Source organism: Manis pentadactyla, chromosome 6 (genome assembly GCF_030020395.1).
Source record: "Manis pentadactyla isolate mManPen7 chromosome 6, mManPen7.hap1, whole genome shotgun sequence".
NCBI classification, from domain to species: domain Eukaryota; kingdom Metazoa; phylum Chordata; class Mammalia; order Pholidota; family Manidae; genus Manis; species Manis pentadactyla.
In genome coordinates this window covers 120,256,769-120,274,680 of record NC_080024.1, presented here as the reverse complement: position 1 = coordinate 120,274,680, position 17,912 = coordinate 120,256,769, and the positions used below count along the sequence as shown (strand labels likewise).

The following is a 17,912-nucleotide window of genomic DNA, read 5'->3' as shown; positions in this document are numbered from 1 at the left end:
TTTGCTGTCGTCAGACCAGATGCCCATGTGTCCCTGAAGAGAATAATGAGCTCCCAAACATTTTTTAAAAGATCCCAAGTTCAAACACCCGGGGCCCATTTTGCAGGAGTAAGTCAACAAAAATACAGTAAGTGTGGCCCCTTGTCCCTTAAAATCATCAGGTAGCCTACAGGGCTCATGATATGCTGGTGAAATGCCTGGTTCACCTTCTGATTTGGGACATGGAGCTTGTTTAAGAAAACTGACGTTGGCCCGTCAGGCAACTGCCTTCCTGAGGGCTGAAGTCCCTCCTGTGTCAAAGGAAAGGGGCAGGCAGACGACCTCGAGGAATGCTCAGGCTGCCAGCAGGGTTTCCCTACTTGGCCTTTTTCCCAGCAATAAAGTTAGCAGAAGATTGTAAGGGAAGAAGGGCTGGTGAAAGGAGAGGTCAGCCTGTTGGGGGCTCATTCACATCGCCCAATGTCTTATCCTCAGAGCCCAGACTACTTAATAGGAGTTGGGTTTGAGGAAATGAACAAAGCTGACACAATACCACGTTTTGTTTTGTTTTTAAAAAAAGACAAGCCACTCCAGGTGTGAGGTTGTAGCATTTTAACCAACTGGTAACTCTTTTCCCTCTTGATCATCAATACCTAAGTTACTAAGAAAATAGTTTCCTTGACTAAAATTAATAACAATAGGTATCATGCATGTGTGAGGGATTAAATGAGATAATATATTAAGGATAAATCCTCAATAAGTGATTGGCCATGGAAAACAATCAGTGAATGTCTGTTAGCTATTGTTGCATTGGTGACAACACACTTTTGTATATTCCTTTTAATTTACAGAGAGCAGTTTCGCATTATTTCACTTAATTCAATTTTTCGGCAAATATTGAATGAAACCAACAATGATGCGCCAGACACTGTCCTGAACATTAAGAAACCAATAGTGAACAAGCGATGCAAAGACCCTACCCTCACAGAATTTATGTTCTGGTTAAAGGAGAAAAATGGTGAACAAAAAAGTACAGTAGGGTGAGGGGGATTACGGCAGGTGGTGGGAGGACTTGCTATAGTGTATGGAGTCCGAGCAGGAGGCCTCTGCAGTAAGGAGATATTTAGCAGATGCCTGAAAGAAGTGAGGGGGTGAGCCCTGTGGACATCCATAGGAAGGGCATTCCAAATGGGAGGAACAGCAGATGCAAAGGTCCTGAGGTAGAAAGGCGACTGGCATGTTCAAGGGGAAAAAAGGAGGCCCATGTGCTACAGTCAGAGTGGGAGGGAGGGAAAGATGGGAGGGAGGACAACTTGGGGCTAGAACATGGAAAGATTCTGGTTTCTTTGAGTGAGGTGCAAAACCTTTGAAGGGTTGTAAGCACACAAACACTTACTCTGGTTTACATGTTTAAAAGGTCACTGTAACATAAAAACGTGAAAAATAGACCGAAATGGGGCAAGGAGGTCAGACAACTAAGGAGGCCGTTATCAGAATCCAGACAAGAGAAGGTATCTTGGTCTGAGTTTGCATGGAAGCAAGAAGATGCAGGCAATATTCCAGGTCCGTCTTCAAGGCAGAGACATCAGGATGCGCTGCTTGGTTGGAGGTAAGGAAGAAGAAAAAGAAAGACATCAACAAAGGCTGCTAAGCTTTTGGGTCTGGCAGGGGGAAGTTAGAGTTGTCTTTTACCAAGATGGGGAAGACACTCAGAGCTCCCCGGTGAGCCAGGTATCACAACTATGCCCGTTTCAGAGAAGAGGAAGCCGAGACACAGAGAGGTCACCAGCTTCACGGAAAGGGATCCTCGTTGCCTGAAGGCATAGATAAGGACTCACAAAGGGTATGGCCTCATAAATTCAGATCTTAAGTCAGCGAAGTAGAGGAGCTTCTTTAACGTTTCATAAATGTCAGGGAAATGCTACTTTATTTCTGAAGGCCGCCCATCGGGCTCCGATGCCCACCCTGTGCCAGAAGGGAAGGCAACTTTCCAGAAGCCTTGGTGCTCCCAGTTCTCCTCACAGGGCCACTTCCCATCACAGAAGAGGAATCCCTAAAAATACCAGCCTGCTCCTGGGCCCCCCACCAGCCCATCTTCACAATAAGAGAGAAGAAAGTTTAGTAGCTAGGGAGCTTGGGAGGGTGGGGATCAAACGCAGAGGGAAGCATTTATGCAGATGAGGAAATCTACAGGCACAGGAAGTTTTTCTAATTGAAGCAGAGCTGATATACATATTTTATTAGTTGCAGGTGTACAATACAGTGATTTGACAATTGTATACATTACAAACTGCTCCCCATGCTAAGTGCAGTTACCATCTGTCACCATACAGGTGTTACAGTATTACTATATTTTCCATGCTGTACTTTTCATCCCCATCACTCATTGGTGTAACTCTTTATCCCCTTCACCTAGTTAGCCCATCCCTACACCCCCTCCCCTCTGGCAACCCCCAGTCTGTCTTGTGTTTATGAGTGTGTTTGTTTGGTTTTTTCATTTGTTTTGTTTTTTAAATTCCATGAATAAGTAAAATCATATGGTATTTGTCTTTCTCTGTCTGACATTTCATTTAGCATAATACCCTGTAGGTCATCCGTGTTGTCTTAAATGGTAAGATTTCATTAGTTTTCTATGGCTAAGTAATATTCCATTGTGTGTATGTTTATCCACTTTATCCATTCATCTATTGAGGACATTTAGGTTGCTTCCATATCTTGGCTATTGTAAATAATGCTGCAATAAAATAAACTTAGGAGTTTATATGCATATAAACATACATCTTGTCAAATCAGTATTTTCGTTTTCTTCGAGTACATACCCAGATGTGGAATTGCTGGATCATATGGTAGTTCTATTTTCAATTTCTTTCTTGAGGAACCTCCACACTATTTTCGACGGTGGCTGCACCACTTTATGGGACAGAATTTGCTAGAAAGAGAAGAAGAGAACCTGCACATAGAGTGGCTGGGCTCCCACACTGCAGAATCCTCACACGTATAAAGCCCACAGCCCCCGAGGGCTGCGGTTCTGCTAATATCCTGTTTCCAGAGCAGGAACGCAAGGCTGGGGGAGGAGAGGGGGCTTGGCCAAGGGCTCCTGCAGCCTGTGAGGGCAGAGCCAGCACTGAAGCCAGGTCAGGATGACACTTGAGTCGGCTCTTCCCACTTTTCTCTGTTGCCTCCTGGGACAGAAAGAGAACAAGTGAAGGTCAGAGGTAGCGGTGTGCCAGCATGGCTGCCTTCCGGAGAGTGAGTTTGATCTGGCGGCAAGGGCCCTCAAACCTGCTACCTCACAAAGTAAGAGATTTTGGGTCGGGGTGGGGGATCAGTAACTAGATTCGAACTACCATCTTGACAAAAATCAAAACTTCTAACCAGTTCACTAGAAAAAAAGAAGTTGCTTCAAAATGAGCTGCAGAATATTAAAGAACCCATTAGCCAGGTTGAGGGGGAAACTCCAGTCAAATTTCTTGAGATGAACTCTCTCCTCCACCTCTTGTCTGCTTCACAGGCAGCTGCCAAGAAGGTTGGTCATCAGAGAGGAGACAGAAGGGCATCAATCAAATGAATATTTATTCAGTGCTGACATGCCCAGAACTGGGAAAGGCCAGCAAGAAACCCTGGTCCCTGTCACCAATTTGTTTATAATCCGGCTAAACAGAGATGGAAACACATAAAATGCTTTGTGAGCAATCCACTACAATTTAACTGAAAGCTAGCCCAGAATGGGTACTTGACAGATATTTGTTGTGGGAATTGTTTGTTAAAACTTGTAGGGGTTCAGATAGAGAGCTCAGCAGACCTTGGAGTTGTGGGAAGGCTCCATGGCCGTGTGCTGGATGCAGAAGGTTTTAGTCCAAGGAAAAGCATGAGCCAAGCTTTTATCACCGCTGAGTCCTGGGAAAAGGAGGTAGTTCACCCAAGCTGGTTCATCTTGGGTCTAGGTGGCACACTCCCTCCTGATGTGCTGTGGCTGTCCTCTGAACTTTCTTACTGATACTGACCCATGCCCCCTTCCTCCCCACCGCCAAGTGCATTTTGTCCAAAGCAGACACTGCAACATTAGGGAGTATCCAGAAATCCTGTGACTTGCCTGCCTACCGGTGGAGAGGTCCTGTCACCAGGTGGAGAAGGTGTCCCAGCTGGCAGTGGGTTCTGGTCTTTTCTTTGCTGTGTGTTTTGAGTCATCCCCCAGGCTGAGGCATGAGCTAGTTTTCCAAGGACGTTTACAGGGCGATCTACCCTAAGGCTAAAGAAGCTTAAGCTTCAGGATTCTCAATAGACAGACCCCTTCCAAGGCCACGGAAGGGACCCAGAGAGCGTTCCTGCAGTCACATTGTTTGTAAAGTAGGCAAAAGTGATGTATATTAACTACAATTAGTTAACATATATTCACTTTGTTTCCACTTCCACTTTTCTTGTGCTTCTCTGTCAGGTGGGGTAGAAACTGAGCTTTTGAGATGAGGCAGATGAAGATACATTAAGGATAAATTTATTTGGCTTTTAGTTGGAGGCACTGATGTGGCCTGCAGTTACTTCTCTGCATACTTAAGTTATTGCTAAGCCATCCTGGCCTGGACATGGCTTCTAGGAACCCTCTCATGGCCCGTGCTGTCTGGCCATGTGACAGAAAGGGGCAGAGCTAAAGGGGAATCACAATACGCTGTGTCCTGTGGCTCCTGACCTCTGACGTGTCTGGGCTGTGGAGGAATGAGTGCAGCCGGAAGCTGGCATGTGGAAAATTCTTCCTATCATCAGATATGTAGATGGGAAGCTGAAGATTTGGTTCTCATTGACATCTAGTCAAAATGGACATTCTCCTCTGTCAAGACCTGAGAAGGGAGAATTAGACATGCAGGGAGTTCCTTAATAAAAATGTGCCTTTTTTCCTGGGTTTGGAGGTATTTGTAGTCTTTTTTCTAATTGTGATGAGTTGTGATTTATTTTCTCACTCTAAATAAAAACTGACTTTCATGTCTGCATTTTGTGGTTTTATATTGTTTTCCTAAAGAGGGTATCCCAAATTACATACACTCTATGCCCCACAAAATCCATATCCACAGCTTATATACCTGAAAATCACTCTTGCCAGAACCTGATACTGATTTCGTTTCTCTCATAGAAAGGCAGTATGTTAGGGGCAGGGATGCTGGGGCCAGGCCACCAAGGTTCAAATGCCACATAAAGCACAAACCACAGTGCCTTAAAAGGCATTTCATGTGTAATATATATTATTATTATTTTTAGACATACCTTGTTCTAAATACTTATTCAGACACAATTGCAAGATATAGAATTTTAATAAGTAATTTGTAATTATATTTAATGTACAGCAATTTTTAACTACTTTAGCTGGAAACATTAAGCTACTGTACACACTACTTTAAAAGTAAAGAATGAATTGAGACTGCGCTCATTCCACTTGGTTCACACCAGGATGGTAGCAGCGTCTAAAGAATTTAGCTTGAAAAAAAGCAGCTTGACAGAACAATGAAGGTGAGAACTCCATCCAGTAAGTGAGCATCCTCACTGCCCCAGCGATGCCTGAAGTGGCTGAAGGCAAGTAACAGGTCTTCGGTTCACCAAGAGGATTTCACTGACCCCTTGTGGAAGAAGGAGGTTGGTGCGCCCAGTGAAGATTCCCAGTTTAGGGAGTCAAAGAGCAGAAAGGTGGGGGATGTTATTAGTTGCCCGGGTTCTTCCCATTAACTTGAAACTCTCATGTAGTTATTTCTCACACCAACTTTTTTCTTAACACACTTCAGAGTTCCCATCAAAGGCAGGGAGGGAGGAAAGGTAAGAAAAATAAAACCAATCTTGGACCCTAGCACAGCTACTAATTAAATGAAAGACTATGAGCAATTTGGTTAACTTCTCCGAGCCTCTCCATCCTCACAGTTAAAATGAAACTCGTAATATTAGTGACTGAATCAGGTGATGATGTATAAAGCGCCTGTGCATGGCACATAGTAGGTGCTACATAGGTGTTCGTGTTATCATTAAACATAATGATGCCATATTTACTCACTGTCCTGATGCTCATTAGTTATTTCACACTTCTGTACAGAACATCTTTTTAAAAGAGCAAGAAACAAGTTTCTCTTCAATGAACAATTTCCTCACTTGAAACCAGGTTTGACAGAGTCTCTGACAATACACACAAAAACAGCTCTGTCCAAGAAGAATGGTTTTCCCGTGCAAGCAGAATTCCAGAGGACGGGAGCTGGGGGATACAGAGAACATCCCCCCTGCCCCCAAAGTGGACCCACAGGACCTTTCTGGGCTCTGGTGTGTGTCTTCATCTTCCCGTAGGAAAACCCTAAGAGCCCACTCACAATTACATGCTCTCTTGCTGTGCCTGCAAAGAGACAGCTCCTATTTTCCCAACCTGGAGTTTGAGGTGCCTCATGTTTTAGAACATGAAGCCTGCATCCTTCCTGGGAGGATGGGCTCCCAAAGAGGGAGGTAGAAACATGGAGGGCAGGGCGCTGCACCAGCCTGAAGCTGACTTGCTTTCCCCATAGAGGGTTGTGGAGGTGGGGCCAGCCCTCCTCACTCTGCTTTCCCTTTCTTCCCAAAGAGGGGAGACAGGGACGAAGGGCCACAGACAATGATTCAATCTGGAGAGCTGGGTTTGAAGGAACCAACCTGCCTGGCGTGGAATGACTCGGCCACAGCTCTCCCAGCAGCCAGCCCGCAACTAGGCCCTACACTCTGGAACCATAACCTCTTATTATTCCATTCTTTGTCACACCCTACAGAACAATGAGTTGGGGATGTGGGGGGGGGGGTATGATGTTCTGTACAGTAAGGTATGAAGTCATTATTATTAAAATGTGAGAAGTTAGGTGAAGACCTCCTGCATAGTATGCTTATTGTGTTTTAAAAAGAAAGGGGTACCAATATATGTGTATTTCCCAATATTAAAATAAAAACAATGGAGGATAAATAAACCATAATATTATGGATAGAAGAACGAAGGGTGGAAGGCACAGAAATGGAAGCTAGACATCTGTCTCTGGATTTGCCTGTTCTCTGTATCTTGTTTTGTAGAATTGATTGTGGAACAATGTACATGTTTTACATAATTTAAAATTAAATTCAGTAAATGGATGAATAAAACAATTCCTAATATCCAAAAGTAGAAGTTAACCTGTGTGGCCAGTTGGCAGACTACCTACACTGAAAAGGCTTTTTTAAGGCACTAAAAGACAGTAATTTGACTAAAGTACCCCAGTGGGATGCATCTGAATGATAAATATAACTGCAAAAAAATTCTTAACTGTTTTCAGAAATCCTATTGTTGCTGATAACATTAATATTGATATTGTGCAACAAAGAGAATACATTTTTTAATGGTTGAGAAGAGACAGAGATATAAGATCAATGAGGCTAGTAGCCAATAGTCCTAAATTTGAAGTTTGTTTGAATTCATCGTATTTTTTCTTAAAAGTGCTCCTAACTCTTTCCACTGAAATACCCAAGAAACAATGACCAACCCAAAAGCACTGACACCACAAACACCTCATTTGTGACCTGTGTCATTTGTTACTGAACAGAATCAGGATTCCTTGGAGAAATATTCCATTCTAGGTCTGTGCAGAACATGTACCAGATGAAGCTGGTTATCTTCTCATTTCAGAAAGCGAGGACACTCTAAAAGATGAACAGGTTTGTGTCAATAGAACTCAGGAGCAAATCTGAGTAACTTTCACTGGCGAAAAGTGGGACAATTTGCACATCAATGAGGACAGTTATCGCAGTGTACTGAAACATACAAAATGTTTAAATCCATGAATTTCTAATTTCATTTTTTAAAAACTTATTGGTCTTCTTTGGAAGGTGATAAGGGCCAACTCATCCCTCAGTTAAGCCAGTTAGTCCCTGCCTTTCTTTAGCGGGTTTTAGAGTACATATACCAAGTTGAAGCAAAGCCCTGCTTCACCGTGAACAACTTTGTGGGAGAGGGACCATCTGGGAAGGGAAGAAACTGCATAAACCCTGGTAAACAGGTGGGACAGGTTCAGATGATGCTTTAAGTCTCAAGCCAAACTTAGACCATTTGCTATACAGAACCCTGGGCAGGGACCTGGCATAATACATATAGGGGTCAACTAATACTCTTTGTTTCCCTTTTTTAATTAAAATTCACATATTGTAAACTTAACCACTTTAAATGTACAACTCAGTGGGTTTTAGTATATTCACAGAGATATATAATCATCATCACTATCTAACTCCAGAACATCTCACCACCGCAAAAAGGAACCCAATACCTAGCAGTCAGTCCTCATTTGTCCCTCCCCTAAGTCACTGAGAATCACTGAAATCTACTGTCTCTGGATTTGCCTGTTCTGGACATTTCATATACATGGAACCATACACTGTACGGTCTTTTATGTCTGGCAGTTTCTCAGAAAGTAAAAACATAGTGTTACTGTATGACCCAGCTATTCCACGCCTAGTTATAGACTAAGATGACTGGAAATGTATATGCTTGTTTGCCCTATGTGTGTCTTCTTTAGTGAGGTTTCAGAGTTCAGATCATTTGCCCATTTTTAAATTGGGTTGTTTTCTTTCTGCTGAGTTTTAAGGGCTCTTTGTACATTTTATTAGATGCATATTTTGCAGATATTTTCTCCCAGCCTGTGTCTTATCTTTTCGCTTAACAATGTCTTTTGCATAGCCAGTTTTTAATTGTAATTAAGACCAACGTATCAAACTAGAGGCTTATCAACTTTATTGATCTTTTCAAATAATCACCTTTTGGTTTCCTTTTCTCTACACTTCCTATTCTCAATTTCATTGATTTTTGCTTTTATTTCATTTCTTCTGATTACTTTGGATTTAATTTGCCATTTTTTCTAGTTTCCTAAGGTAAAAAATCTTAATTGTTTTAGATATTTTGTAATGTATACATTTAATGCTGTGTTTCCCTCTAAGGACAAGTTTTCACTACACCCCACAAATTTTTATAAGTTGTATTTTCATTTCACTTAGTTCAAAATATTGTAATTTTTCTTGCGACTTTGACCCATGTTATTTGAAGTGTGTTTAATCTCCAATAACTTTGGGGTTTTCTTGCTAGCTTCCTGTTATTCATTTCATCTCATTGCAGTCTGGGAGAAAACTGGGTAAATTTCTGCTGTTTTGTTTGGTCCATGTAGTCCTTCGCTAATGCTTTCTTTATGTACAGCTGAGTTTCTGACCTGTTTTCCTTCTTTCTGAAGATCTTTCAACATTTCTTGTAAGGCCAGTCTACTGGCCACAAATTCCCTCAATTTTTGTTCTCTGAGAAAGTCTATATAGTCTCCTTCACTTTTGAAGGATAATTTCACTGGATACCCAATTCTAGTTTTGTTTTTATTTCATCACTCTTAAAATCTCATCTTACTCTCTTCTTGAGTGGTATCTAAAGATAAATCTAATAAACTTGCTTCTCTATACATAGGTAAGACTTCTTCCCCCCTCCTTCCCCAGGCTTCTTTCAAGACTTTCACCTTTGATTTCCTGCAGTTTGCATGTGTCAATTCTTGGTATTTATCCTGGTGACCTCTAAGTGTCCTGCATTTGTAGTTGGGTGCTCCTCACTGATTTGGGGAAATTCTTGGTCATTCTTACTTCAAATACTTCTTCTTTCTCTCTTCTTCTGTAATTCCCATTTCACATGTGTTAATACTTTTTATAACTGTCCCCCAGTTCCTGGATATCGCTGATATTGTCGGATGCCCTGTGAAGGGCAGAATATCTCTTTCCCCCAACCAAGGTAACCACATCCTAATCCCTGGAACCTATGAATATGTTGTTACATGGCAAAACGGAATTAAGGTTGCATGTGGAATTAAGATTGCATATCAACTCAAATTAAAATAAGGAAATCATCCTGAATTATCAAGGTGAATAGCAAGTGTCCTTAAAAGCAGAAAAGTGGAAAAGGCAAAAGAGGCAATGTCAGAGTGACGCAATGTGAGACTCACCCGGCCACAGAGGCTTTGAAGACTGACAGGCACACTAACAGACACACAGGCCAAGCAATGCGGGTTGTCTCTAGAAACAAGAAAGAGTAAGGAAATGGATTCTCCTTAGAATCATCAAGGGGAACACAGCCCAGACACCACCTTGACGTTAGCCCAGTGAGACTCACACCAGACTTCTGACATCCAGAACTGTAAGACCATAAATTTGTTGTTTTAAGCCATTATATTCATGTAATTTGCCGAAGCAATAGGAAACTAATACAATACACACTATATTGTACTATGACATACATATCAAGACCATATACTCTCTCTGAACTTCCATCTTTCTTCAAACGGTTTGGCCGTGGTCAGCAGGAAAAAGCTCTCCAATTTGGGTGCTTCTCTATTTCCCTACTAAATCAGGGTTTATGTCACCAATAAATGCTTCCCAATCTCCATGCTGATGTTCAACTCAAGATATTAATTGGTGTTCTGTGGAAATAAAGGAGAGAGGGAAGGAGGGTAATAGTCTTTAATACATGAGAAATGAATATCTATGTGACTTGAAAATCTGCCTGTCAGAAAGCTGCCATATCTGAGAATTCAAGGACCATATGAAAGGTGAGAGCATTACTTCTGATTGGAACATTAGTGCAAAAGCCGCACTGTTCAACAGCCACATCGACATGTCATTGACTCAGTGATCAATGGTACTATTCTGGGTCTTATCCTTTCATAATACGTTTAGTTATTTTTGTCCTTAACAAAATAAAATCAACTAGTTTTGTTATAAAAGGTGGGAAATTATTAGCCAAATAATCGTTATTGAGCAATTAATTTATCTTAAATAGCTTTTGGTGTTCTACTTTAATGCATGTACTCATCCTATAAATTCCTATCACTGCTCAGCAACATACCATTAGAAACTGTAAGTTTGGAAAGTGCTACACTATAAAACTAACAAATAATGTTAACTTCTGTGAAGGATGAATAACTGTCAATGATAAAAAATATAAATCAGGTTTTCTAAATGTCTTTATTTTAAAAATCTATACAGAGTTTAAATCTAGTAAAAAAATATTGCCATGAAATATCTAATTATACAGCAAAAGAAATAAACCCAGAAACAGAGGTTACCAAAAAATAAATTCACAATTTTAAAGTTGGAATACATATGCTTTTTTCAAATAAACAATTAAAAGATTTTGTTTCGGATGGTTTTCCTCTTAAACATCCGAGATACACATACTTTTTTGAACTAGACAACCTTTCAATAACAACAAATAAGTGCTTCTATTAACTTGAAAACTAAAATAACCCCTAAACCATTCAATTACTGATTTAGTCACAAAGCCCTAAAAATACCAAATAAGTCATTTCTTTAAAATGTCTCTTGAAAATGCAATCTACATTTGAATTGTGAAGAACAAACGTTTTATAGAAAAAGGTGTGTCTTCCTAACCAGTTGAACTTTTTTTCTGTCAAACTTAAAACTACTCAGACTATTTTCACAATATATCTTAATCTTGAAAGAGTGAGACGTGTTAAAATATGAGAAACTTCTTTGGCCCTTTAGAAAGAGGTACCTTAAATGTAAGCAATTGCGATGACAGCCTTCTAGATGTGGGCACCTGTATTACACTGAGTTAGAGATGTTAATAATGTCTTTGTTTCTCAAAGACATGATAATTTCCTTTCCAATAATAATAGATTTGATATATTGAGATTTGTTTTCAAATACCTTAAAAGTAAAAACTCATGTATACTTTTATAAAGAATAGTTTCAAAAGATCAAAGAAAAGCATTGTATAATGATATTACATCATAGGTTTTATTGATGGTGAATGTTTGCATTTATTTTTAAAAGCTTAGCTCTTGCTAGGCCTTTTTTAACAAGAGCTGATAAGCAAAAATCATTTGCCATAGAGAAACAAACTATACTCACAAACAAGACTTTAATCAAGTAAAAGCTAAAAAACAGTGGAAAAAATACAAAACAAAATACTGAGTCAAATTGTTTTCTATCACTGAACATAGTGTATTTAGATGACACAAGCATACTAAACAGAAAAACAACTTTTATGAAATCAAATAGTAAGACTAGCTTTATGAATGCTATGCAAACAGTGATTACCTTTAAAAATTTTTTTCTTTCACCTACGTAGAGGTCTTTTTTTTTCACTCGAAGGAAGATAATCTGTTTTTACCAAATAGATCCTCCTTTTATATTAAAATAGCTAAATTGTACAACCCCATATCCTCTTCCCAGATGCTACTGTACATGACTTTACATATAATGACTTAACACAGAATTACTTTTCTGGTAACAGTGCCATGGCCATAAATAATCAGTTGAAAAACAAGTATCAGGTGCAAATCTAGAAAACATCCTTTAAAGAATTACCCAATACCTAGCACACACGCAGTATCCTCCTAATAAGATAAGCAACAGGACTTATAAACGTGTATCTGATTATACACATTTACTAAAGACCACCTTCTATAAAGGTTTATTAGTGCTGCCAAGTTAATAATTCCTTCAAGGCACTGAAGAATTATGTAGATGGATTTCCCAAAATATACTTAACAACTGTTAAAAAGCCCTGAGTCAGAACTTTCAATAGCTTCCTGAATTACAGATTTCAGACAAAATGGCCTATTTGTTTATTTTATAGAAAATTACAAGACTATTTTGCTATTTGGAGGAAGTAAGTCATGTTTATGAAACAAAGTCATGTAGACTGTACAGGAAAAGTAAAATATTCAGCAATATTATCTAATATATTTTGCACATGTCACTTATAACTTGTAGTAATGGATTTAGGCACCAAATTGATGTGGCAAGTTACTCTTTCTGTACCTACTGCTTAAATCCTTATGAAAATAGAATTCTCAGTTTGCATCCCAGATTTCTGTCTCCTTCATTACAAATAACAATAATGCTGGAAAAGTAATACTCTGACAGAAAAGGAGGTAGAAAATACCAATGCAACAACTTACAATTTTAATTCTTCAGATCCACTACCTAGTTCATATTTTTTTATACTCTAGTTTCACCCACTACTAACCATTTATCAGCAAATTAATGCTCAATCTAAAGGATTTCCCCCTCACTGTAGCAAAGCAAGGTACACGTGAGACAGCATTAAATAGTTTTTCCTCAAATTTAATGTTTTAAAGAAGTACAACTGTAATTATTAATACTGCTATAATTATATACGTCTATATGTTAAAGTTCCAAGGCTATTATATGATTATCAAGTAATATCAGTAAGCATTCCTATCATAATATTTAAGCAAATAAAATTAGGCCTTTGAGAGAAAAAAATATTTTGAGGCTCTTACAAGTAGACTTAGACAATTGACATTTTCAACAACTAGGTACACATAATTTGTGAAAATTTATTACCTTCCCAATTTAGTACAACTTCAAAGCTAACCTAAATTCTAATTAAGGTTTAAAATGTGTTTCTCCCCTCTGGCTCAAAATGAAATAACAAACCCTCTCAATTAACAGACATTTAAACCCTACTCAATTACGACTGATAAGGACCTGGAGGGAGGGAAGAGATTCTGGCACCCCAATTTCAGGAACTTGACGTTCATCATGGTTTCAGATCTTGCAAACAAATAAACTATTAATATAATTCAGGTGTTTCTTGACTTACATTTAATCACATTTCTATTCCACTGGGGGAAATGTTGTTTTACAGATACAGAGTTTCAGTTTTGCAAGATGAGAAATTGATGGAGATCTGTTTTACAACAATGTGAATATAATGAACACTACTGTGTGTACTCTAAAATGGTTAAGATAGTAACTTTCATATTGTGTTGTTTTACCAAAATTAAAAAAAATGCAAAAACATTCTGTTCAAAAAATTCAATTTTTACACAAATTATTACTATAAAATATTTTGAACATCCTGAGAAGATAAGTGCTTTTCCTTTGGGATTTTTTTTTTAAGCAAGCTGTATTAAAGCCTAAAATGATCAATTAAACTACACTAAAAATTGATTGGAACACCTTTTTTATTATTCAATTAAATATACTTGCCACTTACTGTTTTGATGAAATCTGTATGATCCCTTTCTCTACACTCAAACACTGACTTTTCTTTTTACTTGCTGTATCTCCCTACTGTCCTCCCTGTGCTACCCCATCACTAATTCAGTTCAGAAGTCCATTTTCTAGTTCAAAGAGGTCTAAAATTCATAATAAACAAAGAATAGTAGTTGGGCAACACATAACTAGACAGTATAATTTCTACTATTTAAAAATAACCCAGCAAGCTTTAAAATTTGAATTGGACAAATCTTAAGCAACATGCATTCCAATATGTTAAAATGATCTTACAGGCTAAAGCCATCAAAGATATAAATTTAATAAAGTTATGTTCAACATTATCAATTTATTTTATGCCTCAGTAGCTGACTGGTCAGTTTGCAATGTAACAATACAAATATCCTACCCAAGAATAATTCAGCCAGCTGAACAGAACACTTGTCTAATATTCTTATACTAATACAAAATGATCTTTTGAAAAGCGTTCTTGCTCCCAACAAAATTAAATATGTATACAGTATAAGCAGTAAGAATATTAAAGTATGTCAACAAAAACAATTAGAATAGCACCATTCAGTAAGTTTTCTGTATGTGTGTTGGGTAACAATGTTAGTTAGAAGAATACAGGAGAAAATGTAGTAGGAGGGAGGGAGCACAGAGAGGGAATCCAAATATTGCTCATGACAGTCTTCCGCAACAGCAGGAGGAAACGTTTTCTGTACCTCTGGATCCCTTCCTTTAGACTACAGATAACTTCGAATATACAACTGCTGCATGATAAATTGTGTGTGCTAAGATGCTGGCCATTTTTTCAATGTTGTGTATCTAGCCCCTGAAGCCCAATAAAGACACTTTTGAATGAATGCATGTCAGTTTTGTTTCTTAAAATGATTCTACGAAAAATAAAAGCCCTTCTGAGGCACAAGATTGAGAGTCAATGAGAAGGAAACATACCTAATTGGGAAAGTACTGCTAAGAAACATGTAAGAGGTAGTTTCACAGAGAAAAGTCACTTAAAAATTAAGTTCTTAATCTTATTCTCTCTTACAAACCCAAAATGAATTTAAAATAATTTCTCAGGTACTTGAACACATGAATAGAGAAACATTTTCCACTGATCAAACAAATTTCAAAGTGGTACAAATACAGAAAACCCACAAGTATATAGCACTATAATTATAGTGAAGTGACTTTATGCCTTTTATAGTAAGTTACTGTATTTTTACTATGGAGAAGACACACTATTCTAGAAGACAAAATTGCCTTTTAGGGATGTAAGTTTTAGCACTGCAGCTCCAAAGACAAATGGAAAAGCATGTAAGTAAAGCAGAGCTCTAGACCCTACATTCTCTAGTTGGCCAACCTATGCATGAGTCAGCCAGGTGATCCCTCCTGACCAGCTGATCTAGTGGGAAAGACATGGGGGTTCTATAGCATGGAAAAAAAGGAAAAATCCTGACTTACCACTATTTTCAAGTCTGAAAGAAAATAGTTTCTTTACGTGAACACCATGCCAGATGTCTTATCTTCTTATCTTCAAAATATGGCTTTAAAAAAATAGCCTCAGTGGCCCTTTATTAGATAACTGAGTAGAGTCAATATAAATTTTCAATTTTCAAATTTATAAAAATTTTACTGTTCTAAGTAATAAGTTAATTCAGCTAAACACAGATACAGAATTACCAAGACTACAAAATCAGCCAGCAAAGCTCACCACTGTTTTCACCAAGACTTGCAAAGGCAGCAGCCATTAAACAGCCAAAAGTACTTTCAAATTTAGTTGTAGCAGAAAAATTGAAGTAAGAACCAGAGTCTAGGGGAGGTGGGGGACTACAAAAAAGGAAGGTATGCTCAAGAGTAAGCTTATACACAGTATATAATAGACACTACTGTAAACAGCTGATAATCTTACATTCTAGCAGCAATGAACCTCAAAACACTTATTTACATGTATATTCATCCTAGACATAGCAAAGATTAGTCATTCAAAGGAGAGAAAATGATTTGATATTCTAGAGTCAAAGTTTGAGTAAAAAAAAAAATCTATCAGTTATCAGACATATTTCTATAAATGTCCTAGTCACTCTTTCTAAAAGTGAGTATTTATTATTCGGTTATCTATTATGTCTTAGATATTGTTGGCAATATCCTCATCTGGGTATAAAGACAGGACATTTTCTTTAGTGAGCCTTATTCTCTGAGAGAGAATGGAATAAGGCTTGTGATGAAAGTAGAATCAGGAACACTATCAAAATAGCTAGGAATGGAGAAAAAAGATTGCCGCCTTTGGACAATACATTCTTCCTCTCGGATAGCGGGGTACTACTCAGCACATGAGAAAAGCTAAATGGAACTCCAGAAGCCCAACAGGGCAAAACCATTTCACCAGCCAGACCAAGCCTGGGTAAGTAACCACAGGGAAAACTGAGGTACACTTTTCAAAGACTTTTTTTAAAGGCTGGCTGAACAAAACAGCTGGTAAATTAACATAAGAAAAGCAACTGTTAATATTTAATAGGTACTCCTTTACGGGATACATTTCCCTATCAGTTCCCCTAATATGACTGCTTAGTTTTCCTTTTCATGGCTATCATTCACTTTGAAACTAGCAATTTGACTCAAATTAAACAGTGTTCCATTTAAATCTAGTAGTTATGCTAATGCAAAGTCATTATCTCATTCTTTGCTTCCATTTACCCTAAGAATTCAGAAACAATAATTTGGGTAACTTTGTTTAATCTTAAAAATAGAATCTTCTCTTCAATATTCTCTTAACTATGTAGAACTCATTCTGTAACTTTATCATTTAATGTATGTAACATAATGATTCAACTTGCCCCTTTCATTTGATGCATGACTCTTCTGAGTACCTCTGTCAACTCACTGCATAAAATCACGATGAACTGAAGGATAGCTGATCACAAGAAAGTTTATCGGTTGACATCTAACAAACTTATAAATTGTAAGACAAAAATGCAATAAAAACAAAAATAATAAGAGATCCTTAAAGGATTTTTCCCTTAGAAGCCAAAAGTAAATACTGTGAAGTACATGGAGTTGACATTTCAAATTAAAAGACAGGAAAAAAAAAGCTTTAAACACTGTCTTATACAGCTTTTTGTTCAAGTACATTTACAATTACATTCTAGTAAAGAAAGTATGGTATTAAAAATTAATTCATTAGAATCTCTAATAAGTTTAAAAGCTTACTAAGATCTCATGACCAAATACTTCAGCTAATAAAACACACTGAGGTTCTTAGTTAATACAAAAGAATCCTTCGTTCAATAGCCTTGCGACAAATAGGACATTCACTCATTCGGTCTCCACAGAGCTGGCATGTCCCATGGCCACAGAGGAAAATCATATTCTTCAGACGATCCAAACACACAGGGCACATTGTCTGCAATGTGAGATAACAAATAAAGTAATAAATGCTGACACATTTTATACTTGGAAAGTGTACCAAGTGACAACTACGACATCATTAATTTTCTTTTGTTGTTTTAGTCAAATAATCTTTTGTTGCTTTAAATATTGTTTTTAATTTTTAAATAGTTAAAATGTCATCCCTATAAAACAGAAATATTGGTTGTACCATCAGGACAGTATAAAAGGCATTATATAAAATATGAAAATAACACAAGTAGCAGGCCTATGGGAAGAGCAGGGTAGAGATGTCACTTAAGAACATACGACACAATCTCAGTCCTACTACCACTCCCACTTCAACAATGAGGAAACTGAGACTTAGGGGGATCAAAAACCTCCCCATGACAAGTGGGGGGGATCTCGCTCCCCAACTTCAAGCTCTACTACAAAGCCATGGTAATCAAGACAATTTGGTACTGGCACAAGAACAGAGCCACAGACCAGTGGAACAGAATAGAGACTCCAGACATTAACCC

General features: G+C 38.1%; 1 protein-coding gene across 1 annotated transcript in view; it reads right to left on the bottom strand.

Moving 5' to 3' along the window:
• Nucleotides 1-10,955: 10,955 nt before the first annotated feature.
• MIB1 (MIB E3 ubiquitin protein ligase 1) overlaps nt 10,956-17,912 on the bottom strand; it is a 120,377-nt gene continuing 113,420 nt past the window's right edge. Inside the window, exon 21 of the mRNA XM_036905783.2 lies at nt 10,956-17,407. Within this exon, the coding sequence (XP_036761678.1) occupies nt 17,267-17,407 (141 nt within the window). The 3' untranslated portion in view covers nt 10,956-17,266. The remainder of the gene's footprint in view (nt 17,408-17,912) is intronic.